The sequence below is a fragment of the Aulostomus chinensis genome, chromosome 9 (genome assembly GCF_037954235.1).
Source record: "Aulostomus chinensis isolate RoL2024-O1b breed Wild chromosome 9, RoL_Achi_v1.0, whole genome shotgun sequence".
In the NCBI taxonomy this organism is placed as follows: Eukaryota; Metazoa; Chordata; class Actinopteri; order Syngnathiformes; family Aulostomidae; genus Aulostomus; species Aulostomus chinensis.
The window spans coordinates 10,345,747-10,373,463 of NC_141328.1; the positions used below are offsets into that span (position 1 = coordinate 10,345,747).

Consider the following 27,717-nt stretch of genomic DNA (forward strand, 5'->3'; position numbering starts at 1 on the left):
TATAATCAACCATTTATTCTGTATTTTTTTTCCGACATCCACATTTATTACATTATATCCATTTGCAGCCCCCTTCTGTCTGTTGTGATTGAAAAATGCACTTCTATCCTGTCAATCTATCCAAATAATGAGATATTGGATGTTGCAGGGTGGAACAGGTACCCAGGATTTAATACCCAATCTGCTAAGCATAACACCACCCACAGGTCACAGAAGGAGGGGACAAGCGGGGGGATGGGCCTTGGTGGAGTAAAGCAAAATGGTCCATCTATGATATATGGGCTATTGAATCAGATTTGTACTTCCAATGACCGACAAGCTCTCCTGGAAAAAAATCCTCAGACCCATGTCTGTTTTTTTTTTTTACAGTAGGACATGTTCCTTTGTCAGATTTTAGCACATGTCCCACATGGTTAGAATCCATTAGGAGAGTAAATGCATGCTGCTACAGCATGATCCAAGCCTAGCACATGAAAGCACAAAGTCCATTCATCTCATCCTCCCAAGAGGCCTAGTGCCAGAGTGGAGCAGAGTAGCGCCATGAGGTAGGAGTCAGAACAGGAAACCAGGGCAGTAAAGATGTTAAGGTTGTTGCCTAGCGCTGTCACTGGTGTCACTATAAGTAATGCAGTCTTTGCATTGCATACTATAAAGTAACACCAATGATCAATGGAATTAATAAAATGTTTCCCTGACCTTCTAGTGTGGCTAATATCTCATCCATTCTTGTATTTTGCAGAGGACACACCACAGTACATCAGAATAATGGCTAACTGGACCGGTGACCTTGGCATGACATTGCTGTTAGACACTTGTTCATCACTTGGAAGTTAATGCCAAATTTTTTTTAAGCATCTACAATTCCTCATCAATGTCTGAGTAACTTTGATGCATGAAGTTCTGCTGCGTAAATGTTACAGACAGTTATATACTGAGTTGAGTAGATTTTAATTGCATACTGGGTGAAGCACACTCCTACCAAATGCCACTCCCCTGCTATTTATAAATGAGAGGTATCTCAATGGCAAGTAACAGCAAAAATGATGTAATTCATCCAGGAGATGCTATCAGTCGTTCCACTCAGCAGTGCATTCAAACTCTCTGTGGATGTCTCGCTTTTCTGAAGGTATGCAGAGGAGACTTGGGCTGTGTTCACACAGCAAAAAACAATGGCCTCGCAATAAATTCTTCCCTCATTCCCTATGTTGCTCATTTCTTATTTAATCTACTCTGAGCAGTATTGGCATCTTAACGGTCATTTTTTTTGAGGCTGCAACCAGTGGTGGCTCATCTAACAATACTTGCCTTCTTCGCATGATTTTTTTTTAAGAATTAATTTTTACATTTTACACATAAATTACAAGGTTATACATAGCCAGACACAAAGGTACATCTATGAGCTCCTGCCATATTACTGCCCCAAAAGGCTCATTAGATCTGCCAAATTAGGCTTACTAGCTGTTCGGGAGTCCAGGTTAAGGTCAAAGTGTGATCGAGCATGTGTGATAAAGGCACCTCAGCTCGACCTGCAGACACTACCCTCAACTCGTGTCTTTTATTTTGCAGTTTTTTCTTTGATATTTATGATCATTTTTCATGAGGTTTTTGGAAAGTGCTTTATGATCCTTGCTCAAAAAGAAGTAGTGCAGTAATGGGTTGTATTGAGAGGTGTGCCTAAAACAGACAGGATTAAGTGCATGGCTGTTGCATTGCACTGTGTTTGTTTTAGGAAGTGACAAGAGATTTTATCAAATGGTTTAATAGTGTTTTCATCAAAGGCATCTTCAATGCAATGTGGCAACCTAAAAGAATTTTGTTTGAAGACCAGAATATTGCCTTTATCTGAATTAATTTACGCATGTAGACAGCAGATTAATCACAGAGAACAATATTTTTCAGAAACTATGACTGAAAAATGAATAATTCAAAATTAAAAATACTAAAAATAATCTTAATTAAATCATGTCATCTTCTGATGTCAAACAGCCCGTTGAGAGCATATCCCATCGAATTTAAATTGATGCTAATCTCAACTAGCTCCGCTGTATCACTTACCAAAGGTGGTGCTGGCATCAGGCCTGGAAACAGATGACACAATGACAAAACCGAAGCCTTCATTCTCGCCACGCTGGATCTCCACATCGTATGGCTGCAGCGAGGCGGGTACCACCGCACTCCCACTGCCACCACCTCCACCGCTACCGATGCCACTGGTAGAGCCGCTGCCAGAGCTGACAGTATTGAGAGAGTTCTGGCTCCCCTGAGGGGTCCGCTTGCCCTCTGTCAGGCTGGGTGCCTGTGTGCTGCTGTGGTGTGAGGAGGCTGGTGATGGGGGAACATCACCTTCCCCTTTTGACACTGGTGAAGAGGAGAAAGAGAACAGACTGGTTGGACAACATGCCTTCTTCCTAATCTTCTCATTAAAGTTTCCATGTGAGCAACTATGTTACAGTTAAAGCACAAGTGAATGACATGTATGACTGCAAAAGTTTTACGTAAATTTCTCATCACCTCCATATCCAGGGGTCTTGCGTCTGACAGTGAGGTTGACATGGCCCTGTTTAGCAGCCTGCTGCATCAGCTGCACCACCAATTGGTGAGACTTGCCCACTACAGCTGTACCATCCACACAGATGAGCTCATCACCTGATCGAAGTCGCCCATCCTCATCTGCTGCTCCATACTTCACTATATGACCTATGTAGATCTATAAAAGTGAAACAGACAGTACATGTTATGTATTACAGATTTCCATTGATTTATGCTGAGATTCATTGCCACAGACAGTACAGTGACTGGATCCAGGAGCTATCTAATAATTACACTATGGTTTATTAAGTGTCATTAAGCTGCATTAAATTAAACCATCAGCCAAGAGAGAATGTAATAAATCAGTGTGACTTATCTACTTCTGATTTTTAATTAATCTGTTAAATTTCAAGTTATCTGTGGCTCATGTTCAGAGAAACGATGGAGCCTATTGGGCCCATGGAGAAGTGTGTGTGCTGTTGGCAATGCGTGGGAGTGTATGCACAGCTCTGATAGAAACAAGCACACAACTACCACACAGAATTTTTGGCACAAACAACAAGAACTAAATCCTGTGGGGTTGACCTGAAGCCTGCTGCCACTTTATTTCCCTCTGTTCCTCAATATCTGCCTTCGACTCTCCTTTCTGCCCCCTTCTTTTATGACAAATATATGGCGTATGACCGCAGGAATTGCAGTGAAGGCCTTTGCTTCTCTTAACAAGCTTTTTTAGGATCCTCCAGAGGATAACAGCTTGGGTGTATTTGGACTTTGACAGTCTAAAGGCTGTCTAAACAAAAAAGAAGTAGGTGCAGAAAACTGAGGTTCAAGAGATTAAAATATATCAGCAATTGTATTGTATGTGTATGAGTGTAACTTTTTCTAATGATTTTCTCAGGATAAATTACTGATGAGTTTCAAAGGTGATGGGATACTTACAGGCTCCCCAGGCTCATTTCCTCCCAGAATACGAAAGCCGAAGCCTGTATCTTTTCGCCAAAGGAAAATGTCCTGCTCCTGGCAATCTGGCACTGAAATACACAGAAATAAGTGGGAGAGGACTCAAAATCTGCCAAAGACCCGCAGGCTAAACTCTGTGTTGACTGATTAGTTTCAATGTGGGGTAAACAATGAGTACCCATGTTCTCTAATTGACCAGATATGACACCAGATTTGTCTGATAATTATCACAGATTTATCTCAATTTCAGTCACCAAGAAGTATTTATTTTTTAGATTAGGAGCAGGCATCAGCAACAGCGAGTTGCTGCTACAGCCAGATTGGCTCCTTGTTCTCACAAGTAGACCACAAACTAGGCTGCAAAATCCCATGCTGTCTAATCTCATCATGTTCTCGGATCTGCAGTCTAAAAAGTCACTTAATAGTGATCACTAACACACAGATTTCAGGCCTCTGTCTCCTCTGCTCCCCTCAAACGCCCTACACATTTGCATCTCACCAGGGACAGAGCAGACAGTGGAGTAGGACACAGGCAATTTGTTGTCAGTCTGTTCAACCCACAGGGCCAGTCAGCACAGGAGGCACAGGCCATGTCTTCCTGCATCGCCTGCTGTCTTCACGGCTGCCATGCCAGTAGTGAGCTGAATTGCTCCAGCTCTTTGGATCCTCTCTTAACTTGCTCAGTGTGAATCAAAATGCTGAGGCTTAAAATTAACCCTCAACTGATCCATGACCAAAGAGTAGTTAATGCAAACTAACAGCTGTGTCACCTCAAGCAAACCGGTGACATCAAACATTGAGGGAAGCAAAATACCCAAAAGATCACCTCTGAATCAGTCTTTGACTGTGTTCTATAGTCCTAACACAGATTTATTTTTTGTTGTAGCACTTGCTCAAAATCAATATTGGCATTATAATATCATCCTTTTTCCATCATTCTGAGAGCAACTGTGATGTGTTTATGGCATACACCAATCAGCAGGGCACAGTGAATGGAGCTGGTTACCTCACAAGCAGCTTGTCGCCTGTAGCGCTACATTTAACAGCTCACTGTGGCTTCTTGTTCCAGTGCTCCCTGAATTATTTCAAACTGATCCACTGTCTAAAATGCAGACAAACTCACTGACAAACATATTGTTTTGATTACTTCATGCAGAAACAAAAATATATTTATTTTATATATATATTTACAGCAAGATAAGTAGGAAATGTTGTTTGTAAATGTTTTGTTTACAATGACGGTAATTTAATACGACCTTTTCCCCTATGAATGTTGCCACTCAGTTCAGTGGCAGTTATAACTGCAAATGAGAGGGTGTCATGAGAGGGCAACAGGATCAACCAACAATGGGTTAGTTTGTTTGGCAAGAAATAATATAAATATACATGCAGGAGACTATTACTTAGGATGACGCTCTGCATCAGTGTTGAACATAAACTACAAATATAAAAACAGAGAAAATTTGAACAGAGTCTCAATTTGAGCTTCCCCAAAGATGATTTGTGTCATTCCTGACTTAATATACAGTTGCATACCCTCTAATATTCACTTCTCATACTACCTGATCCCACTTATTCTCACCGTAGCATCCAGATCATTTCTCGCAATGGTGCACAAAAATTTTCAGTCACATATGCAAGTTAAATCCTTGCAGTTGTGGAGCCCTGATGCATATCTGAATCTGGGCCTCTTTGACATTCTTTGTCTGTCTCTCTTTCTTGTTCAAATGTGTCTCCCCCTCCTCCTCATCTGATTCAAAAGGGGGCTGCAACTCCTTCAGGGGTTATCAAACAGATATACCAATCAGCTGCAGCTTAAAGCCGCCCTCTCTGGGCCCAGTTAATATTTAATCAGCAGCAGTCCTAGATTCTACAGGCAGCCATGATTATGAACCAACGCAGCAATACTTGGCACAAATCTCAAATCTTACTGGCAACAGCCATAAGTGTACAACAGAGTTACGGAACAGAGCAGCCAATGACATCATCACCCCTTTAAAAATATTTTGGAGCAAGTATTTAACAGTGTATACTGGCTTTTCATCATTTCAGGTATCACTGCAACAAACAGAAATAAATGTATTGTCACAAAGCAAGAAATGGTTATAACTGCAAATGACTCCTCAAACTCTAGATAACGCCTGGTTTGGATTTGATACCTTTTTGCAAACGAGCAAACAGGAATTCAGCTTGCTGCACACATGTAGATTGAATTACGATCTAATACAATAGCTCCTTCATGAATTTTATTTATGTGAAGTTTATCATTTTTTAAATCATTTTACAGAGTTTATGATTGGTAGAGTGGCTGTCTAGCAACTGAAGGGTCGCTGGTTCGATCTCCATTTCCCCCAGTGACCATGTTGAAGTATCCTTGAGCAAGATACTGAGCTCCTAATTGCTCAAGGATTGCCCTGCGATGGACTGGTGACCCGTCCAGGGTGTAAAAAGCTGTAACTGATTTACAGGAAAATCAATGCAGCACTTTGCCTTTTAATACTTTTCTGTAGGTTTAATTTTTGGCACAAACAAACTGCTCTACTTTATCTTTCCCTGCCCCTCTAACTCTGAGTCACATGATGCCTGCTCCTAAGCTTGAGTTAAACATGTGCTCCCCCCACCCTTTTGAGTCACACCTCTTCACTTCCTCAAGGATGTTGACAGTAAAGAAACTGATGTTGCACCCACACGTGTTGTTACAAAACTTTCATGTTGTGAAACTATTTATAGTCAGTCAGTTCCACCGTTAAGTAATTTTTTTTTTTTTGGAGATTGCCACACATCAATGGATATAAATCTGGGGCATAAAATCTGATTCTTTTTTGACATTATCCTTTACAATTTACTTTTTTTGTTGTATTTTGATACATTTGATATGGTTTAATGAACTCAAAGGCAAGGGCAAGCACTTATCTATATCACTAACATGCAAGTATCTGTTGAACACCTCTCTGCCTAACATCCATCTACAGTTCCCAAATCATTTATCAGATCTTTCACTTAGAACTTGATGTCACTGGAGTAAATACTTTGCTGGCTGTTTCAAAACAGCAAAACATTTACACTCCTACATCAAAGAAATTCCGGATTGAATCCTACTCACATCGACTCTCATACATGCTCCTGGACTGCGCCCAGATCTTAAAGGGGTCTGGCTTCTTCTGCAGGGTGAGGGTGCCATCTGTAGGGTCCTGAGGGGGCAAGCCTGGCAGGGGCTGGGTGGGGGCAGCAGGGGTGGGCACCACAGCCTCACTGGGCATGGCAGAGGGTGGGTGGCTAGGAGAATCAGTGTGGGTGCTGCGATGGCTGCACACACTGTGCTGGGAGCTGCTCTGGCTGTCTTTCCTCTCTAACTGGTGCTGAATGGACAAAACAGAGAGAGGGGTGTAAATGATGGAGGTGGAAAAAGGAGATGGAGGTAGAGGGCAGAGAGGAGAACAAAAGTGAAAGTGATAAGTGAGTCAGTGATGAGGACAAGATGCATGGGAGAGTGAAAACATTCAAGGTCATTTCTTTTGTACATTTCAGTAGAACATCTCACTCAAAATGTTTTGGTTACCATGGCTGCATGAAAAAACAGTTTGAAATGGGAATTGTACTGCTCAAAGATATAGCCTTTTTGAATCTCATCACTTCCCCTTTATGACAGAATTTTCTATGCATGAAAAGAATAATCAAGGTTGGTCCCTATTGAAAAGTGTAAATTCTGGTAGGAAAGTGAATTCAAACTTGTAGCGAAAACAGTCAAGTCAACTGAAGTTTACAATTATCTGCAAGGGTGACTGATTTCTTAATGATATTTCTTACAAGCTGTTATTGTTCCTTGGTATCTTTCCTTTAAACTGTTTAGCATTTCATTACATTTTGATACTATGTACTTTTACGGGTGCAGTAACACATAATGATGATTGTGTATCATCATTACAAATAATTTTATAAAACTTGACAACTTCTATCTGATTTGAATAACTGAGCAACCCATGATATGGTAGTCGCCCATTGTGTTACTCAGTATACTGTTCAAGGCAATGGCTCAAGTATTGCAGCTTCTTAATGAAGACAACAGACTTCACTTTGATCATTAGAGACTTGCTTAATGGATTGAGACAGCACAGTCTCTCTTGAATATGGGACTTTACTCTGAGCATCTATTTAGCTTCTAAACTGCAGGCAAAATGGTTCTTCAGTGCTGACATGAAGTCGCATGCAGCGTGACATTTCACTGACATAATACAGAGGGGGGAAACATGGCTTTTTCTCTGTGGAAAGCTCATCCGAAGTGACAGTCCGACCCAACTAATGCTGGTCTTGCTCGACCTCTTTACAGTGCCTTCTCCTCTTCCAGCCACAGTATCATGTGACCTGAATAGGTGACAGCCATTGCAAACTAATCCTAATCCAGTAGGCTGCAAGGAGGGCTTTAATTTCTATCGAAAAGCGTGAGATGATATTTTCTTCCATTAAAGTGGTGGGATTTGAACCTACCACTGACCTTGTGCCTGTCCAAAAGAAATGTCCTTCCACTATATTTCACTGCCTCTCCAGAGGTGAATCAGGGTGACAGTAATTTAAAGCTGCACTGGCACCCTTTCTGAACCTGTATCGATTTTTTTTTTTTAATCAGGTTGAGATGAGTCGTGAACATGAGGAGACTTTTTCTCTTGAAACTCCTGAGTAACTGCACTGTTTCCCAAAGGACTCTCGTGCTGCTCTCAGAACTGGTCTTTCTGTCTTTTCCCCTTGTCTTCTCTTGTCTGTCACTGCTGTAACTATGAGGCACATTGCAATCTGTTGCAATCTCTCATCCAGCTCCTTCCATCTACCCCTCCTCAACTGCCTGCTCATTCACTTGTCATCGCTCCCCACTTCTCTGTTAGCCTCAGTGTGTCCATGCATCTATGGGCTACTCTAATGACTGAGTGTGGTGAGATAAACCATCTCGTCTTTGGTATCCATCTCATTCACCTGCATCTCTTTCTGATATGTTTGCTTTCATTCTTCCTTCGGATGTGGCTGTCTGCCCTCCCTAACAGCTGGTCAGTGTTCTGCTGTTCTGCCTTGGCTATGCTTAATCAGTCACAGGATGGCAGAAAGGTAGGGAATGAATGGTGAAGAAAGAGAGAGCAAAAAGAGAGAGAGAGAGAGGATGCAAAACAAAGAAATGGTAACAAAGGCAACAAAAACAGTACAAGGAAAACAAATGAAAAGTCAAAGTAGCAGACCGAGAAAGAGATAAGGGAGAATGGAGGCAGCAGGATAAAGAACAAAAGGGGGAAGCTCTGGATGCAGAGTGGAAGAGCAAGAGTTTGATCTATCTTTTGTTCTTTAAATAGCGCCTCTTTCAGTAGAGTGAAAAAGCACACATACAAAAGAGCTGAGGAGTGTGATACCTACCACCAGCTTTGGACTCCTCTTGGCTGGCACCACTCCTGCAAAGCATCGGCAGAGAGACAGAGAAAGCATTAATAACCTGCGGTGCTCTCCCCCCTGTCCACTCTGATCAAAAGTCCCCAGGGACAAAGCAATGGACCCTGGTTCCTGCTGCAGAGCGGAACACAACTGACCCAGCTCCCCCTCTTCTCTGTTGCTCTCTCTCTCTCTCTCTCTCTCTCTCTCTCTCTCACTCGCTCGCTCACTCTCCCCCCCAGCACCACTGTGTCCAGGCTTCTTGCTAATCTAAAGGGATCTCCTCTCCCTGTGCTGTTTCCTGTCCACTCAGTGATCTCATCCAAGCTATTAGAAGAACAGTTTCTGATCTAATTGCAATAAAGAGGCTGATGCTGCAGCAGCCATGAACAGCTAGTCCCATCTACAGGTCTCCACCAGTTTTCTCCAACACAGATGCTACAGTGAAGTCTCCAGCAGAATCTAAACTATCACCCACAGAGACAGTGCTCTGCAGTTTGAGTTTTATATCAAAGGAAATCCCGAGCTTCTGCCCTACTATGCACATCTTCTTCCCCTGCTCAAGGCTTACACTGAGAAGCTGATCTTCTCTACTTTTTCCCTCTTGTTTCCTCCCCCTCCTCCTGCTCAGTGCACCATCTCTCTCGTTCTCTCTCTCTCTCTCTCTCTCTTTCTCTCTCTCTTTCATACACCAGTTAATATCGAAGATCAATCTCATTTGTGCTAATGAAATATTAATACTTGGTACCAGTTGTCAAGGGAGAAAATTCACAGCAAATCAGTGTTGGGAATAATTCACATTCCCATTGCTTTAACTCTTATTCATCATCACTCAGCATTCATTCCTGATTCCTCTATATCCAACATATTGACACCTACCTATTCACTCACACTAAACCTTATTATTTACCCCATGCATTCAAGAGTATGCATGGCTTTTCAAGAAAACTCCTTCCTGATTCTGCTAGTGACTACAGCAAAGAGATAAAAATAGAAAAATTAATGCATGAATGACATCAGGCGAGATTAGGACAAAGAGTTGCTGTTGCCAAGGCAATCGTGTAGTTCTGTGCATGTGCAGCGGTAGCAGTTCACTTTTTCAATATGAGCAGGAAGCAGCAACATTAATTGTAAACCTTTGGTCCATTACAGCCTCATCTTTCTTCATTTCTGCTACAGATGAGACCCGCTACACCTGACACCCAGTGTGTGAGGACAAAAAAAATGTATATCCAGGAAAAGTAATGGAATGTTTCAGAAATATTAACACATTCAACAACATGCAAGCATCCATCTTAGGCTCTTTCTGCTACATTGGCAAAAAATCATTAAATGTTAAAACTCTCTGTTGCTGCAAAGCCCCTCTCTTCATATAATTTATAATTCATCCCCCCGTTCCCCTCTCTTTTTCTCTCTCTCTCGCTCTCTTTCTTTTGCTTTCTCCCCTTCAGATTATGTTACTGGAGCAACTGGAACAACTCAGCAGCTGATGGGGTTTTTTTTATTTTTAGGTGAGGGTGTGTTTTATTGTGCCTGCATGTGAACAAGTATATCTGCCCCAGGAGGGATCCATAGTAGAAGGTCAGGTGTCAATAATAAGTGTTTCCCAATACAGCAGTAGGTTAAGTGACCCTGGAGCTCTAAATTACATAGTGTGGAAGGTCAATAGAAACATTTTATTTTGAAACAACCTCTGAAGATCTTTAAACTGAAACAAGGTCACCATAATTAGCATCAAGCATATAGAATCTTAATGTAACCACTACCATATGGTTATTAAGAGTGGGCATGGAACAGATGAGAAATAAAGAATTGATGCAGTTAAAATAAACTCTGCTTCCATGATAGCATGTGTCAGATAGAACAGCTGATGCAAATGTTTAAATAAGCTTAAATTACTCTGGTATTGTGACATCAATGAGTAATTCAGAGTTGATCAATTTTGACTGAATGTAAGATTTATGAGGAGTTGAAGCCCTGAGAGAGAAATGTCGAAGTAAAGTGTTTGTGCGCACACACGCAGCACTATAAAACATCCATGAATGCATGCACGCATGCATATGTAACATCAGTGCAGGTAGGTATGCGAGAGGATGAATATTTATTTATTCATTGAGCTCAGTGTGCGCGCGCACGCACACACACACACACACACACACACACACACACACACACGTTTCCATCACTTTAAAATATATCACCGACTCATATTTATTTTCTGGAGATTTACTATAATATTGCCAAACCCAAACTTATGCAAATCCTTTACTCTAAAATGTTGTGTATTATAGGGAGTTGAAACATTATTATGTACAGTACGTTGTCCCTAAAATAGAAGCAAGTGACAACAAGATTATTCTGATTACTGTCCCCACAACATAAATAACACAAAAACACACATGTACCCACAATACTGACATTATGCATCAGGGACAAAATCCCGATATTCCTCGTTTTGCTGAAGCTGCTGATTGACAGTGGAGCTCTGCTGAATAAACCACAACAAAGCAATGATCAATTTAAAGAATCTGCATTGATCACCAAAGATGCAACACTATAAGGCCTGGCTTTGTGAATACTGAAGAACTTTCCACCAGAGAGGAAGACTGTATCAATTATCATTCAAATGAGAAGGGTAGTAAACATTGGCAGTGAAAGCTATAGGGCTATCATTTTATTGTCATAAACTGGCTTGAAGCATCGCTAGAGGAGACTGTAGATGGTGAGGTTCACCTGAATATTGTACTACAGTTTTACAAGGACAGTTACATGAGAGATGTGGCTTAGTTACAAACAACCATATACAAAACATTTTGCATCAACATGTCCTGAGTGATCTAATTTTGAGTGGACAGCTCTAAATACAGAAGTTCACACAGCTCTGAAATATGTCTCCACATGTGCTCTAAATGAAAATAAATACCTACATATTTGTGATTGCAAAGACCAAATGTGTTGTGTTGTATTTATTACAAGCAGCATACACAGGGAAAGGAAATCAAACATAGTATTGATATTACCGTATTTTTTTGTCCCATTTGCTGTAACTGAATTTGAAGATATTCTATATCTTATTGTGGATTGTAAGGATTACATTTCTACAATGACTGCAGAGGGATTGAAATTGACTGATGGAGGAGTTTGACTGCCTTTGAAGAAGAAATAAAGTAATTGGGAAGCTTTTCCAGGGTCTAGGTTGTCTGAAATTGAAGAAGAGGAGTCAAATCTATACACACCGGGTTTATTCCTGCTTGTACCAGAACAACTAAATGACTCAAGATGTCTGACACAACTTGTAAAAATCAAAATATATGAGGGCCTTTCTATGAGTTTAATAATCGGCCAAATTTGGCATGCAAATGAGAGCAAATTTCTGCTTAAAGAAAAGAAATCAGGCGAGGAGGCGGTCATTCATTGTGGCCACATTTAGACCAAACCACCCCCGAATATGGTCTGAGTGATTGGAATGCAATTTGTCTTAAGTGTTTGCTCTTGTAATTATGGTGGAGAGTGAAAATTTCTGAGTTCACAGTTGGAAATTTCAAATGAAACCTCCCCAGAACTCAGACTTTCTACCCAGAAATCCTAAGTCAAAATTCAAAATGATGGCTTCACTTCAATAATCTTCTGTTTTGTGTACCCATATATGATGTTCATCTTCTATTTGCAGACAAGTTGCTCTGATTTCCGTATGCACAAACACTGCATTGTGAAGTGTTATAATCAACAGATATTGTAAACGGCTGTGTTTTTTGGTAAATCAACAATTTGTGTTGAACTTGGATACCAATTTTGACCTCCAAATTCTCAGGGAAAAGGAATTCTGCATTAGTGCAGTCCTCTTATGATCTCGTTCCTTATAGCCATGATAAAATAGGCGTGATGACACTTAAATTTTCTAAAGAGTAAATTATTGCCTGACAAAAAAAAGTTGGTGAGAACATAGGGATGCATTTCTTTGACCCCAGCTTAAAACAAAATGTTTCATCTGCAACATGAACATATTCTAGTTGGTATTTCTTGAAACGCTGGAGATAAAGGAGTGGGCCAGGTCTCTGTCACGACTATCCTCAGAAAAGATGCACATTTATTTGTGTCTAATGTTACATAAGGATGAGAAATCACACGTTCAAACTACAATTTTAAATGATGAGAGGAAAAAATAAAACAAGTAAAAGTTTAATAAAATCTGGAATGTGTTTAGGCTCTTTGTGGGAGTGTCATTCTTCATCCTACAGCAACCGTTTTAAAACTGAATGTGTAGCGAGGTGAATAGCCCAGTGGTTCAATATGCTGTTGGCACTGTGGCCTTGATAGTTCCATACAGAGCCCACACAGACCAAGCCCACAGTCCTCTGGATTTTCTATATACATTGTTAGAGGTGTACATCATGAGTAATGTTCTCTTTTGTTGGGCCAAACCTGTAAACTACCAATGATTGTACAGAACAAATTTCCTAACACACAAAATAAATTCAATTCAAGAAACATTTGTCATTGCTTTACTAAGATTGTCCAATTATCCACTAACCCTCTCTCTTCATCTGCTCTGTACAGTGTCATCTTGCTTTTCCTCATCTGTTATCATATTTTATTCCTTTACCTTCTCATATATTTTATGTCTGCGCTTTGTCTTTTAATTTTCTCTCTTCCTCCTCTCTGTCTCAGGGGACAAGGGCACTGTGCACAATTGTCATGGCAACAGTGATAGGAAGACAAGATGGAGGAGATATCGCTGGCTTGCCCTCCTTTAGAGGGGAGGATCTTTTGTGTGAAAACACTAAATAATATATTAAATTTCTAAATCAGTCAGTTTTATCGACATAAATAAAATGCCATAATACTAGAGACTAAGGGCCTTCTTATGATGATATCACATCAAAATCAACCATGTTGACATTGCAACACATGAGTACTTAGTCGTCATTACTGTGTGATCCTGGCTGACAAGTGATGGTTAACAAACCAGACATCGTTTAGATGGACAGGCAACAGAAGAAGGTAGTTGTGATAGATGTAGCGATACCAAGCGATAGCAACATCAAGAAGAAGGAACTCGACAATTGATAAATGGGCTGAAAGAAGAGCTAGATAAGATTTGGGGAGTAAAGGAAACAGTGGTGCAAGTAGCTATTGGAGCACCTGGGGCGATGATGCCCAAACTGGGAGAGTGGCTCCAGCAGGACATTAGTGTACTATATTAGTTAATATGGGAAACAGATAATTGCACATTTAACAGTGTCAGAGTTACACACAAAAAAATCTGAAGGTTGTCAACATTTTGACTCACTTGAAGACTGGGGGTAATCTACCACAACAGACGCAACTCTGGTGCCGAAGAGGCGCACGCTGCGGGATTGCCTGAGGTGCGCGCTTGCAGGAACCTGCCTGGGAGAAACATTCCCTGACTTCAAACCTCTGGAGCAACTGGTCCTGTTTTAGTTAGGAACTCTATGAAAAGCTGATTGTTTGAGGCAAAGACAATCACCACCGCAACATCTGCCTTATCCTCATCGTGAAAGTGATATCAGCGTCTCATCTCCTTCCTCTCCACACCCTCCTAAATGTGCAATATGTAAATTTGTGTTATATATTAAATGTGACCAAGTAAGGGTAAAGGCACATATTCTGTAACCCAATAAGAAAGTCTCATGCAGCCTCCGACTATATGTTACCCATCGAGTCACTCAGTGTGTTCTTTTACTGTTTTGTGCAGGGCGGCTCGTGTTCATCGCTGCAGACTGAAAACAAGGCAATGTGAAATTTGAAACTGAACCCAGAGAAAACAATCTCTGGGGAAAATCATTCTGTGATAATATGTTTGTGTGACCTTGTGCTTTGTGTCATCTCTTAAAAAAGGACTCTGCTGACGTTGAGTCAGGCAGCAATGAATTATAAGTCACAGATGAAAAGATTAAGGCTTCTCATTCAACTCAAGTCCACCTTGTTCCTCCTCCTCCTCTCCTCCACCCATACTTCACGAAAGCAATCCCTACTCTCTATGCTGAACTTCCAGTGCTGTTCAGCAAATCTCACACTGTCACTTTTAATCCTCTGCCTCAACTTTTTCAAAACATGATCTCCAGCCCTCCTATTTCTCATTCTCTCCTCACCTCTCTTATCTGCTTTACCTTGCTCCTCTTTGCTCCTATAACTGATGTTTGTGAATGATTATGTGCTGGCTGCTGCTAGCGATGGCTTCAAGGGTCATTGCATTTTTCTCAGAAAACCAACTACTGTATATATCAGGTCCAAGGAGAACAGCTGCAACTAATAATATGTATAGCTGGTTTACCTATGACAAATATTTTGAATTTGTTTGTTATTTTTTGTCTACAAGATGTCAGAAACTTGTGAAATATATCACAACACTAAGGTGACATTTTTCTCAACCAAAAACAGAAAGATATTCAATTTAAAACAAGGATAAAAAAGAGGAAAATGACTTCACTGATTTCGGCATTTTTCTGTTTGATATTAAATGTAACCTGTTGATGGATTGTAAGTTCTTCTTGAACCATACTGAGCCTCTTAAATCAGACTGCTGGCTTAGACTGCATTACTATCCTTCTTACCACCTAAAAAAACTGACCAAATTTGACAAGAGATTATTCAGGAGATACAGTCTTTACTTGCTCTTTGATTTTTATTTTATAGTACAACTGTAAATCATCTTATATATGTGTTTGTATTAAGGAAGCTTTTGAGACTTTGGTTCTGCTTTTGCAAAATGAAGGATCATTGCAAAGACTTTGTCTATCACTTGGTGTGTTCCAGGGAAATAGAACTATTCAAGATGTTTGACACATTTGTAATACAATTTTATGGCCTTTCAAAATACTTGGACATTTTGTGATAACAAATAATGATATGTTGGTGCATCAGTATAATTGAGTTTGTATTTCCAATTTAACTGAGGACATCCACATTTGTGTCCTCAGTGCTAAAAGAATATGGGCACAAGTGGAGTGGTGACCTACAGTAATGTGTTCATACCTTTTCTTAGATCCAGAGAGACAACAATGCATATTTTTTTCAGTTCCACTCTGATACATATCTACTACTATAGATACTGAGTCCTGAGTTCTTTATTATTTTGTAGTGTGGTGGGTTATGAACAATGCAATTATTTTTGTTGTTAGCATTAGGTTTAAGAGTACACCATAAGGCTGCAGTAAAGCATACAGCACTCATTCAAAGAGCAAAAAATATACACAAATGCATTCAATTTAAATGTATTCCAAAGCAGATTATTTGAAATGTCCCTATGGATTGATAACCTGTCTCATGTTACCATATGGGCTTATGCACATTGAAACGCAGCTTTGAGATGGCTTTTCATATTTCAAGCTACGGTATATACAGCCCTGCAACTAACAGTTTAATTAATCTAAATTCAAAGCCCACTTGCAGCCTGTGTATAAGTATAACAAACAAGTACCTGTATAACAAAACTAAATTCTTAAGTGCAGAAGCATATAAAAATATATATATAAATATATACAGTCTGTTATGATGAGTAAAGCAGCAGTGCAGTCAGCAGTAATAATACCACAGACAAATGTGCAGATGAAAAGGTGCAGGGGAACAAGTAGTCCAAGTTGAGCGTTAATGTAACGCATAGAGTACGGGTACTGCCTCTGTCTACCTGTCACATCAACAGTACCCGAACTCTATGCGTTACATAAACGCTCAACTTGGACTACTTGTTCCCCTGCACCTTTTCATCTGCACGTTTGTCTGTGGTATTATTACTGCCGACTGCACTGCTGCTTTACTCATCATAACAGACTGTATATATTTATATTTATATTTTTATATGCTTCTGCACTTAAGAATTTAGTTTTGTTTAGATTTTTGGACTGCATGCACCAACAGCACCACAACAAATTCCTCGTATGTATAAAACCATACTTGGCAATAAAGTCTTTTCTGATTCTAATTTCTGTCCCTCATCACCTGGCCACTCACCTGGTACTGACAGACTGATGTCAAAACTAACAGAGATGATCGATACTACCCAAAGTCTCCCCTCCTGTGCCAGTGATTAGCCACAGCCTCCTTTACACTTTACCTCCCCTGTAGTCCCTTCTGCCTTTTTTCATGCTTTCTCCGTACCTCTCATTCAACGTTTTAGTGAGAGGAATAGCGCCCTGCATCCATCCCTATCACACTCTGTCTCACACACACACACACACACACACACACACACACGCGCGCGCGCACACACACACTCACAGATACACAGGACCATAATGACGCTGACATTTCACACGATACAGCGCTGTTATTCCAGCAGCAGTACATAAGGCCAACTCATTAGAGGGCATAATTAATGTAGGGTGCGTATCCCAAGCTGCCACTGATTGAAATCTGGGTCAGGCTCCATGGACTACAGTTTAACAACAATAAGGATTGGACACAAATCAGGGATGGCAAATGTCATTCTGTGTATGCGCAGATGCTGTAAACCTTTTGTAAAAAAAAATGTTTTGTTTTGACATTTCAATAAGGGAAACATTTACTTTAGATCATTCCAAGCCAGAGGGGTGGTGTGGTGGGTTGCGAATGACACAATGTCATGAGCAGGTGGAGACAAAGCAGCTACCATGATTAAAAATTCCTAAGATTAGCAGAATGAATGGAAGCCTCAGTATTCAATTCCAAGTCTATGACAAAATTATTGTATTATTATTTTTTTCTTTTTTCTGTTTCTATAACAGCTCTCCCAAATCAATTCTGGGCATAGTAGTTTGAATATAAAACATACACTAAGAAGCCTCATTCTTCATCACAGCCCAATTATTATAATATATAGCTAACATGACTGGAAAATATTCTGAAGTTCAAGTCAACAGCATCTGTATTCATAATTTATACGTCCCTCACTGCTCAATCCCCCATTCATCCATTTTGCCTCTTTACCTAGCCTCCCACTCCTTCCCACATTCATCTGCTCATCCACTGCGATCCATGCTAGCAGCCCATCACCTCTTTACCGCTCCTCATTTCAACCCATGCAGTCCAAGCATTTTCAACCTGCCACCCACTCTCTTCCTCACTTTTTTCTCACACTTTCTCTCATTATGTCATTCTTTCCATGCCAAATATTCAGACTGTTAAACACACAACAGTACATTCTCTTCTGTGCTTAATCACACATTGTCTCATGTCAAAACTCTATTTATTCACACTCGCAAATCATAAATGCAGTGTATCCATACCTCTTTGCACAAGCATCGTGACCTCACTGCCTCGGGGACATTTGCTCAGCAGGTCCACCACCTGGTTGTGGCTCATGTTTTGGACATTTCTCTTGTTAACCTCCATCAGAATATCCCCCTCCTTCAGCCCACGGCAGCGAGGATAGTCAACTATCTGTTTGACCCTCTGCCCACCTCCCGTCAGGCTGTCCGCAATGGTGAATCCAAACCCTTTGTCCCCCTTTTCCATGTGGATGGTGATCAGTTCAGGCTGGGTGGCTATAGATGAGGCCAGGGTGACCACATCACTGGAATAGCTGTGTGAGCTGTTAGAAACCACCTCCGCAGAGGGGCTGTGCGCCCGTGGCTCCCTCATGCCGTTTACGGGTCCAGCCTGGTTGGAAGGCGAGTCAAATGTTTCCTGTCCATTTACAATAATAGGCTCCTTGTCAAGGATGGCCACTGACGTCACCAGGCTGGTGTTGGGATCGTCAGGGTCAAAGGGCAGCGGGTAGCCGCGGCATAAGGCCAAGTCCACCATGGAACCAATGGGGATGGATTGGAAGATCTTCACCACCTGGGCGTGGGTGTAGCCCAGCACAATTGTGTCATTCACACTGACTATCACATCACCTGCATCAAGGGAGATTATAAAATTAGTGATGCTAGAATTTATACAATTAGAGGTTAATTAATACATGTTAATTAATTCCACCAATCAAGTAAAATTCACTGCTGCTGATAATTGACATTAGTCCATGATTGTGTTATTGTGACATTTGACAACTCAGTTAATGAGGCAAAAACACTATCATGACAGGGGATCAGTTTGTTTTTGTCTGTTTTTCTCAGTGGTTAGGAGGGAAATCATTGTGGAGGAACAGTTCTCTGTGGGTTATGGAATGAAAGCAGTGCCTCCTGTGGGTGATAGCGTTGTACTGCACCTGTCTCCATCTTGCCATCCACAGCTGCAGGGCCGTCCAGCACCAGACTTTTGATCTGAAGAAACTCATCGGGCTCATCACCGCCAACCACGGTGAAGCCGAAGCCACGGCGACTCTTTTTCAGCTTGGTGTTGATGAAGGTTCCTTTCAACTCTGCTGGGTTTCTTGTGAAGAATGGCTTCCCTCCTGCAGACATCACAAAAACTCTTACTCCATTCTTCCTTGCAGCCTTGCTATTATGATTATAATTTTTTAATCTGACAGGCATCATATTTTGAAAGCCAGATATATGATCTCAAAAAATGTCAGCTGCCACATTAACTCCTGCTGGCTATGAAACAAACAATTGACTGATAAATTGACTGACTGACAGTTTATAACCCTCAAATCCCAAATAACTGGAGCCAAAAATGTGCACCCTGAAAATTGAATAATTAAACACTTCCAAAAGTCTGCATGCATATTAAATCATTTCAAATATCTTAAGTTGTTTTCCTCTTCTCATCAGAACTACACAATGAGACCATTGGGCCACTGTCAAAAGCTCATAATAGAGACCATTACTTTTGACTCCTGCAGGGCCGGGAGGTAGAGTTGGTGGGACTTGTGGGTCCCTATAAGTCTCCAGGTGGTTTGAAGCATAGTTTGCCAGTGGAGCTGCTGCTGAGGAGTGTTCCTCTATCCATTCTGTCCAGAAAAATCCAGCACGTTACTCAAACACACACTCATCACAACGTTGTATTTACATGCAGATAAACACTTGACAACAACGCATTAAACAGACAGAGCTTGAAGCACAGACTGAAGATACTTACATCCTGATTCACCGTAATTACCAACTCATTTATCTCAATGTACAATATGCATATTGTTTCTTGAGTGTTCAATTCACTTGTAATGCAACAAACATTTCATTTCTCACATGATAATGTAGCAAAAATAATAGTTGACAATGGTCAAATTAAATTTTCTGACATCACAGTAAAAAGATACAAGCTCATCAACTTTTCATGGTAAAGCAAATTTAATGAGTAAATATAAAATAATATTAAACATGGTTTTAAATCACATAAATTAAAACCTAAACACCAAAAGTCAACCCCAGGGTTTGGGTCAGCTCTGCTTTTAAAATAAATGCAATAAACAAAAGTCACGCTTTTTCCTCCATGTAGGACTTAAAGTAAGTTACAGCAAAGAGAAGCATTACAGCCCAAACCCTGGAGAGCACTAGAAGGACAGGACAGTCACAGACATGAAGAAAGAAAGAAATGGTGCCGTGCCAGGGCAGGAAACGAACCTCGAATATACCGCTCACCTTCTGGAGGCTGCGGCTGCTGCTGCTCCAGGATTTTCCGTCGCCGCGCCTCCACCACCGGGTTTTCATACTGAGTTTTCCTGTTTATATGACTGACACACATAGAGGGATACTATGTGAAACAGAAGATAATAGGGGTAACAAAAAAGGTAGAATTGAACTCTATTGTATATTTTAGAGTCCCTACATTGAGGGCTGCCGTGATATACAATTTTTGATGCATTTCTCCTTTCAATTGTAAAACAAATCGGATCAGCAAAATGATCTCTTTTTTTTTTGTTCCTTGTCATTATAACTGATTATGTAATATTGTATACGTGAAACCGTTACAATGTCAGACAATAATTTTACCATTAAAAATCACTGTAGCAGCCCTAACAACATCCACAGTAACCTTGAGGTGGAAAAGATCTGCAAAAGAAAATGTTTTTTTAATTTAATTTTGAGAATGCCTGTTTTTCTTTGTAGCTGTGAGATGACAATTAACTTGATGAGCTTACTCGACATAGTATACTCCGTACACTGGATCGTCTATTCTCTCCCACCCTGGAGGAAGCTCTGAAATATAGAGGACACAATATTAAACACACAACGTACACACTTCCACCACAGTGATCAGCAGAGCCAGACTTTCACAACATTCAGTCCAGCAGTCAGCCTTTAAATGTGAATTTCATATATGACATATTGCGAGCAAAATTTCACTCAAGCCCATTTCATGAACAGCTACAAGTAAGATATTGTTTTGTTTCGTTCACATTTTTAAAATGAATTGACAAACCATCTTTTATGATCAAATTTTCATTTTAGCCTTTTTTAGGCAAATAATAAAATATTTTCTTGTAGTGACTTTTTAAATGTAAGGATATGAATCTTTACTGTGTCCGGTGGCCAACAAAACAAAATTTCAAGAGGTGTAATGTCTGGCCACAAATTTTTATAACAAGCATTGTTCATTATGTTCTACTTTATAAACAAATACATTATTGATGAAAGGTGGAAATATTTGGCAGAATCATTGATATTAAAAATGATCATTACATTGTGTTTTCAGCATCATTAAAGCATGCATGTTTATGGCAGTTATGTAAACTGCTCAAATGTTGAATTTACAAGAGTAATCAAACTTTTATTTTGTGGGAGAGGGAACCTTTCTTGTTCCATTTCATTCCTTATGCTCCAGCTGTGGGTCCTGTCCTTCTTAAGCTCTCTATTTAAAGAAAAATGTTTCGAGCCAAAATGGTCTCTTTTTCAGAAACAGGAAACTCTGGCTGGACCAGTAGTACATATTATTTATGAGGAATAACATGACATCACCACATCAGATGTTTTTATCTCTCAGAAAAGTTCTTTTTTTTCCAATGAATGACTTCGATGCCTTTCTCTTGCTAACAGTTTAGTTAATTTTCTCATTGTGACTAAAACATCTCAACTTCTAAAACAGTACTCACATACATTTGTGTTTGTTGGTATTCTAGAGCTTTTTTACTAAATATTACAACAGTTTTAACTGAGCTGTCACACACACACACACACACAAACACATACACACACACTCTTCGATGGTGGACAGACAAGGCCTTTAAATTTGACACATTCCCGATAAGATGTTGGCATCAGTTTTCCTCCTCACTGTATTAGATTTCAGACAAAGACATTACCTCCTTGTGTTACTGTGTGCTTGCAAGTCCAGAAAACACTTTTAAAAGAGACTCATTTCCACAATCAATAATCACTGACTGGCTGCATCTCTGCAGACAGCAATAATGAAGGCTTACAGCCAGACATTAAAGTCTACTTAAAGAGATCCCACACCACTACTGGTTGTATGTGCTACCTGTAAATGAGAAAATCAACACCTTCACCATTTTCCACTCTGCCTCAGAGCAGCATATTCATAATCAGGTTTTGTGGAGGTGAGATAAATTCTATATTTCACACTTTGGACAGTACAATACCACATTTGTGATTTCATGCACACACTACAAACTGCATATCATAGTAATACATTTGAGGGATTAATACTGCGATCTCTTTAAAGCAGAAAATCTCAAGAGGGAGTGATGTTTGAAGAGAATAAGAAATTGAAATTGCAAAAAAAGAATAAAAAATCAAGTAATTTCTAATGTCGACATGGATGTCACATCTGCAGATCTTTCTCCTGCCTTAGAAATCTCTCCATCAAAATAAAAAGTGTATCACCATATCAAAACAAAGGTCTTTTGAGGGAGGAGATGAAAAATATTAAAAAGATTAATAGGTAGAAATTATGTCACCAAGCTCCAAAGAACTGTCATTCCAAAAAAAAAAAAAAATCAGTCTTACCTAAATCACTCTCCAGGTCTTCTGTATGAATCCCTTCTTCTCCAAGGTGAAAGCAGGATCAAACAAAGAAAAATAAATGAAGAAAAGAAAAAACAGATGGTAGAGGCAAAGTGGGTAGAGGATGTTGGAATCAAGAACAAATAAAGGATGAAATGGCCATCCACAGAGACACAAACAGGTAAAAAGAAATCCCTTAGAAACTGACAAAAGAACACTGCGATACCTTCAAAAACATCACATTTGAGAGGTGAGGTGTGCCACTTCCACTTTCTCCACTTGATGGTGCAATTTCACAATCTGTGTATTTACCTGGTATAAGGCCCTTTAAATGTGGTATTCATTAAACATGTGTTGTTTATTTGGGGCTTATTTGTCATTTTCTTGCGTGTTACAACTGAAAAAAAATGCAAATACTTAGCTATTTAAAGAACTACAAATGAAGGAAGTTGCTATTTGTAAACACAAGCCAAACAAATTGATTAATGTGACCGCCTAGAGCCCCATAAGCCTCCTCTGCTGACTGCTAAACCGCTACACAGATGTGTCAATGTGCAATTTTTGCAGCGTAAATGACCTGTGTCCACTTACCATCGTCGTCACACTCTTCCAGGGGCCTGGAGGTTTTGTCTCTACACCGTGGATCCAACCATGATGTGGTCTTCGTATTGTGACTGAAAGAACGGAACAAAACGAGACAACAGAATAATCTAAAAACAGGCTAAACCAACATATAAAAGCACACAAGGGGCTCATGAATGCATCAGTAAGAATTAGAAAGTAAACTGCATCAGCATGTTTACAGAAAAGTGAAGGCATCTGCTGCACAGAGAACTGAGACTAATGGAGCAACACAGTCAAGATATCAACAACAAGCCACCTCATATTCACTTTATAATTCAGTGATTGTAAAAATGAACATACAAGCTCTGAAAATACACAGCCATGTCCTGGTGATGTGCCTTTGCTGTGCTGCAGAGAGGACAGAGAGGTGGAGGTAGTCAGGTGAGCAGGATGTGATCTCCTTTAGAGATCGGTATATGCAGGGATTAACAGGAAAGCAGAGGCACCCAGGGGGCTGGGCAGGCCTAAAAACCAAATCATGGAGGGGGGAGACGAGCCACTGGACGAACAAAAGGGATAATTGTGCAGATAAAATACAGAGAACATCAACTCCAGAATGAGTGAAAAATGTGAGAGTGAGGGGGAATTCAGCAGGTCACACTGAAGAGTTTCAGGTTGCGATACATACTCTATGAAGTAAAGTTCTCCGTTCTCGGTGTAGGCCATTTCCCAGTTTTCAGGCAGCGGTCCCAGCAGGTCTTCTGGAGAGACCTGTGGTTCTGCAAGGGTCTGCTGCCCACTGTCTGCAGTGGAGGTGGCCGCATTGTTCAAACCACAGGATGGAGCATTGTCACGTGCGGGGTACGGCCGGAGGATGCCGCCGCGGCTCTCATCCTGGTCGCTAGGGTTACCTGCGCACAACAAAGGAGAAGGGAAGAGACTACGCACTAAGGATCCTGGGTAACAAAACAGGCACAACATGAAACAACATAAAGGACAAAAACACAATTTATGTCTCATAGATGCTCGTAAAGAACAGATGAAATAAAAATATAACTTTAGTTATACCAAAGCTTTCCCCTCCCCTATCCTAAATTCAGCTCCCTCCTGTTTCTTTCATACTGAAAAGGCCCTAGGAATATGTTAGTGTACTTCAGGAACAGTCTTTCCCAAACTCTCTTTGACCCCAACCCTGTTTTACCTCTCCTTAAACTTCCTCCTAACTATCCCAACCCCCATCCCTATTCTATCCTAAGTTCTGGCCCAATGTCCTCCACTACTTCCGTGGGCCTTTCAGGGTTGATGAAATGCTAATTCAACACTCTGGCAGGCTGGCAAGGGAACACAGAGAGGGCATAGATTCACATTATGAAGAGGGAAAAACACACCATTTTCTCAACTCCCAAAAACAGGACAGAGCTCAAAGGGATCAGGAATGGACACATTACAGCAGAAAAAATGTGCTACCGATTGAAATGCTTATTATAAAATGAGTCTAAGTAAATATGGCAATTTTGTTTAAAGGAGCTTAAAAATATCTAGGAAAATATAAACCTTGGATGTGTGTGCCAAAAGGCAGACAAAGCAGAGCGGGTAGAAGCAAGTAGCCTGTACTTTTCTTCTTCCCCCACTGCACCCCTCCTCACAGGCAGATGGCAGTGTTTGGAGGCTCACAGAGAAGCAATCAGCATCACAAAGACATGATGTAACCGCCAGACACTCCACACCATAGAGCAGAGGAGAGGATCATACATTTAAACACATTATCGCTCTCCTCCTGTGTTCCTGATCTTGGGCACACACATCATGTGTGTACGCACTTAAACACTTGTGTACCAACACAAATGGGGAATACCACACACACACACACACACACACACACACACACACACACACACACACACACACACACACACACACACACACACACACACACACACACACACACACACAGAAATAGGGAGGCAGGAAAGGCACTGCCATGCTCTCACCTGTAAAACTGTTGTTCATTTCCGTGGCCTGGTCGTCATCGTTGTCATCAGCAGGCACTACTCGGGCGTTTTGCATGTCATTGTAGGACTTGGTGCGCTTTGGGGTGGACTGCTGGGAGCCTGCATCACTGAGAATCACTGTCCCAATGATGGGCTGCCTTGGCGGCTTGGGGGTCCCATAATAGTTACCTAGGCAACAAGAAGGACATTAGCATGCTTGTGAGAGACGCAGAAGGAGGGAGAAGGAGAAACTGATAGAGAAAGAGGAAGCTGGGGATAAAAACAGACACCATAGGGGACAGAAAGATTGCAGGTAGGGGATCTATGGAACCTGAAAGGAAAAAACACAAAGCAGAATCGCAATGTGGTGGGGAGGAAGAGCAGTTTTGGTTTGTTTATTATGGGCTGCAGAGCTATGTTGTCTGGTAAAAACAAAAGACCAGCTCACACCCAACTGGTTATAACAGCTTTCTCTGACCGAAATTGTGTTGTTGTTGTTGTTGTTTTTTTTCAAATCTAGGCGCTGGGATAGGCTCCAGCCCACCGTGAGTCTTAACAGGATAAGTGGAAGAAAATGAATGGATGGAGTTTAACCCTGCACATGAGATTTAACAAATCATCTCGTTTGTTTAGTTCCTACAAAACTGAAGCATAGAAACAATGGGGGATAACGAAAATAGCAAAGAAAAAAAATGATTGATTTCTTGCATAAAGTTTGATGACAATAATCACACCACTCTTATCAGCTATGACTCAAAATTTTGGGCCCCCCGAAAGCAGATGATGTTGAATCCCATCCACCAATGTCTGTAATGTTTCATTATGTCTGTCTGTTATGGGCCCATTGAATTGTTTGCCCACCACCACCAATACAACCACCACTATCACTGCAGCCCTGATTCTAATGACACTGGGTATGACGTTAGTGTCTGGTGATTAGCTGAGCCTGGACGCAGAGGGAAATATTAAGTCTGGATCTGCCTGAAAACAGACAAGATATAACTAGTGAATTCATGAGCTTTAGAGATGCTGATAGGCAGATTTAGTTCGGGCAGAGCCACATATAAAGTAGCACTTACATTACAAACATGAACATGAGTTTAATTTGATCAAGCAAGGAAGCCAAATTGCATATCTCCCTTGATACCTAACGATTCATTTGATGGTTTGAAGTTACATGTTACAATTGAATATGTTTAAGATCAGGGTTCAACATAAAGGCATTTAATTGTCAGTGGATTTTCTGTAGGGTAAGTTACAACCAATTTACTTGCCCCTGTAGATGTTGAGGTCATAAGCAAATAAACAGGGTGGGGAATTCATTCATCCTTGGGCCTGTAGTACCACGCAGGATTAGAGGTGTAGCAAGATAACTTTAGGGTCAAATCTAGATTTTCTGTACTTTGAAGGTGGCTCAATGGATTATATTCCCACAGCTAACATATACTGCAGAACTAACCTGCTTCAGAACAGACTAGGATAAGATATGAGGTCAAACAAATAAAAGCACAGCCAACAGATTTTAGACATTGTTGCACGGATCATGGGAGGGTCTGTAGCATTCGAGAGTTTGACTCAAAAAATAAACCTGTGGTTTTTCCTGATGAACACTTCTATGACCGTGCATTCGTAGCCAGTGAGATGGAACGCAGTCTGACTCTCTCCGACCGTGTCACTCATATTTTGTAACAGCTGGCACTATTTACTTATTAAGATCCAGCTTCAGCTGCAAGAATGACATCAATATTGATATGACTAACATATGCTTTTATTTTTAACAAATTGCATATTGCACAAGGCTCAAACCTGACTGTTGGCAAATTCAAACAATTTCCAAGACTCTAACTAAAAGATATCTGGGAGAAAACATCAATAAAATAAATTAACATGGCAACTGGCAAATTAAACATTTCTCCCATTATAAAGATCAAGACCTGCCAATGCCATCATCTTGCTAAACAGGTGGCATTTACAGTACTATGATGGAGAAAACTTAAGTGAGTAATGAAGAACCACTAAATCAAGAGAAAGGGAGATTTATTCATCTCAAAACTCCTTAAACACGTCTCTTATTTCAAGTTCTTGCACAGGAACACCAACATGTTCACTTTGCTAGGTTTCAAGCAGGAGCGCTGACATGTAACCACATTCCCTGACGTGCTGAAGAGCCTCTCGGAGGGCGAACGAGTGGCTGCAGAGTTGTGTTCACAGAAATGGACGGTTGCTGCAATCCTTTGGCGTCATGCGGACTCTGTGTTGTCGGCTGTTTGGCGTCTTGGCTGTCTTTGAATTGTTTGTGCAGGTCTTTGTGGTGGTGTTTCAGGTGTTGATGAAGATTGGTCGTGTTTCCCCTCGTAGTTGCCACGACCGCCCCACATGTTTTACACCGTACCTGGGCTTGTACGACGTTGTCTCGTTTGAACCCAAAATAGCTCCAAATGAGTGAGGAGCTATTCTTTTTCGCCACCAGGTCCACCTCATTT

General features: G+C 40.7%; 1 protein-coding gene across 11 annotated transcripts in view; it reads right to left on the minus strand.

The window, feature by feature from the left end:
- LOC147255765 (membrane-associated guanylate kinase, WW and PDZ domain-containing protein 1-like) overlaps window positions 1–27,717 on the minus strand; it is a 95,453-nt gene that overhangs the window by 7,866 nt on the left and 59,870 nt on the right. For 4 of the 11 annotated variants that reach the window (XM_086213701.1, XM_086213709.1, XM_086213710.1 and 1 more), the window contains 15 exons: window positions 25,235–25,423; window positions 23,932–24,199; window positions 23,604–23,651; window positions 23,271–23,353; window positions 22,683–22,721; window positions 20,858–20,915; window positions 20,340–20,449; window positions 19,607–19,729; window positions 19,043–19,228; window positions 18,120–18,731; window positions 8,884–8,918; window positions 6,593–6,848; window positions 3,469–3,560; window positions 2,512–2,707; window positions 2,056–2,358 (listed from right to left, as the gene is read on the minus strand). In XM_086213701.1, the coding sequence (XP_086069827.1) occupies window positions 2,056–2,358; window positions 2,512–2,707; window positions 3,469–3,560; window positions 6,593–6,848; window positions 8,884–8,918; window positions 18,120–18,731; window positions 19,043–19,228; window positions 19,607–19,729; window positions 20,340–20,449; window positions 20,858–20,915; window positions 22,683–22,721; window positions 23,271–23,353; window positions 23,604–23,651; window positions 23,932–24,199; window positions 25,235–25,423 (2,598 nt within the window). The remainder of the gene's footprint in view (window positions 1–2,055; window positions 2,359–2,511; window positions 2,708–3,468; window positions 3,561–6,592; window positions 6,849–8,883; window positions 8,919–18,119; window positions 18,732–19,042; window positions 19,229–19,606; window positions 19,730–20,339; window positions 20,450–20,857; window positions 20,916–22,682; window positions 22,722–23,270; window positions 23,354–23,603; window positions 23,652–23,931; window positions 24,200–25,234; window positions 25,424–27,717) is intronic. The other 7 variants (XM_086213702.1, XM_086213703.1, XM_086213704.1 and 4 more) reach the window with 7 other exon arrangements.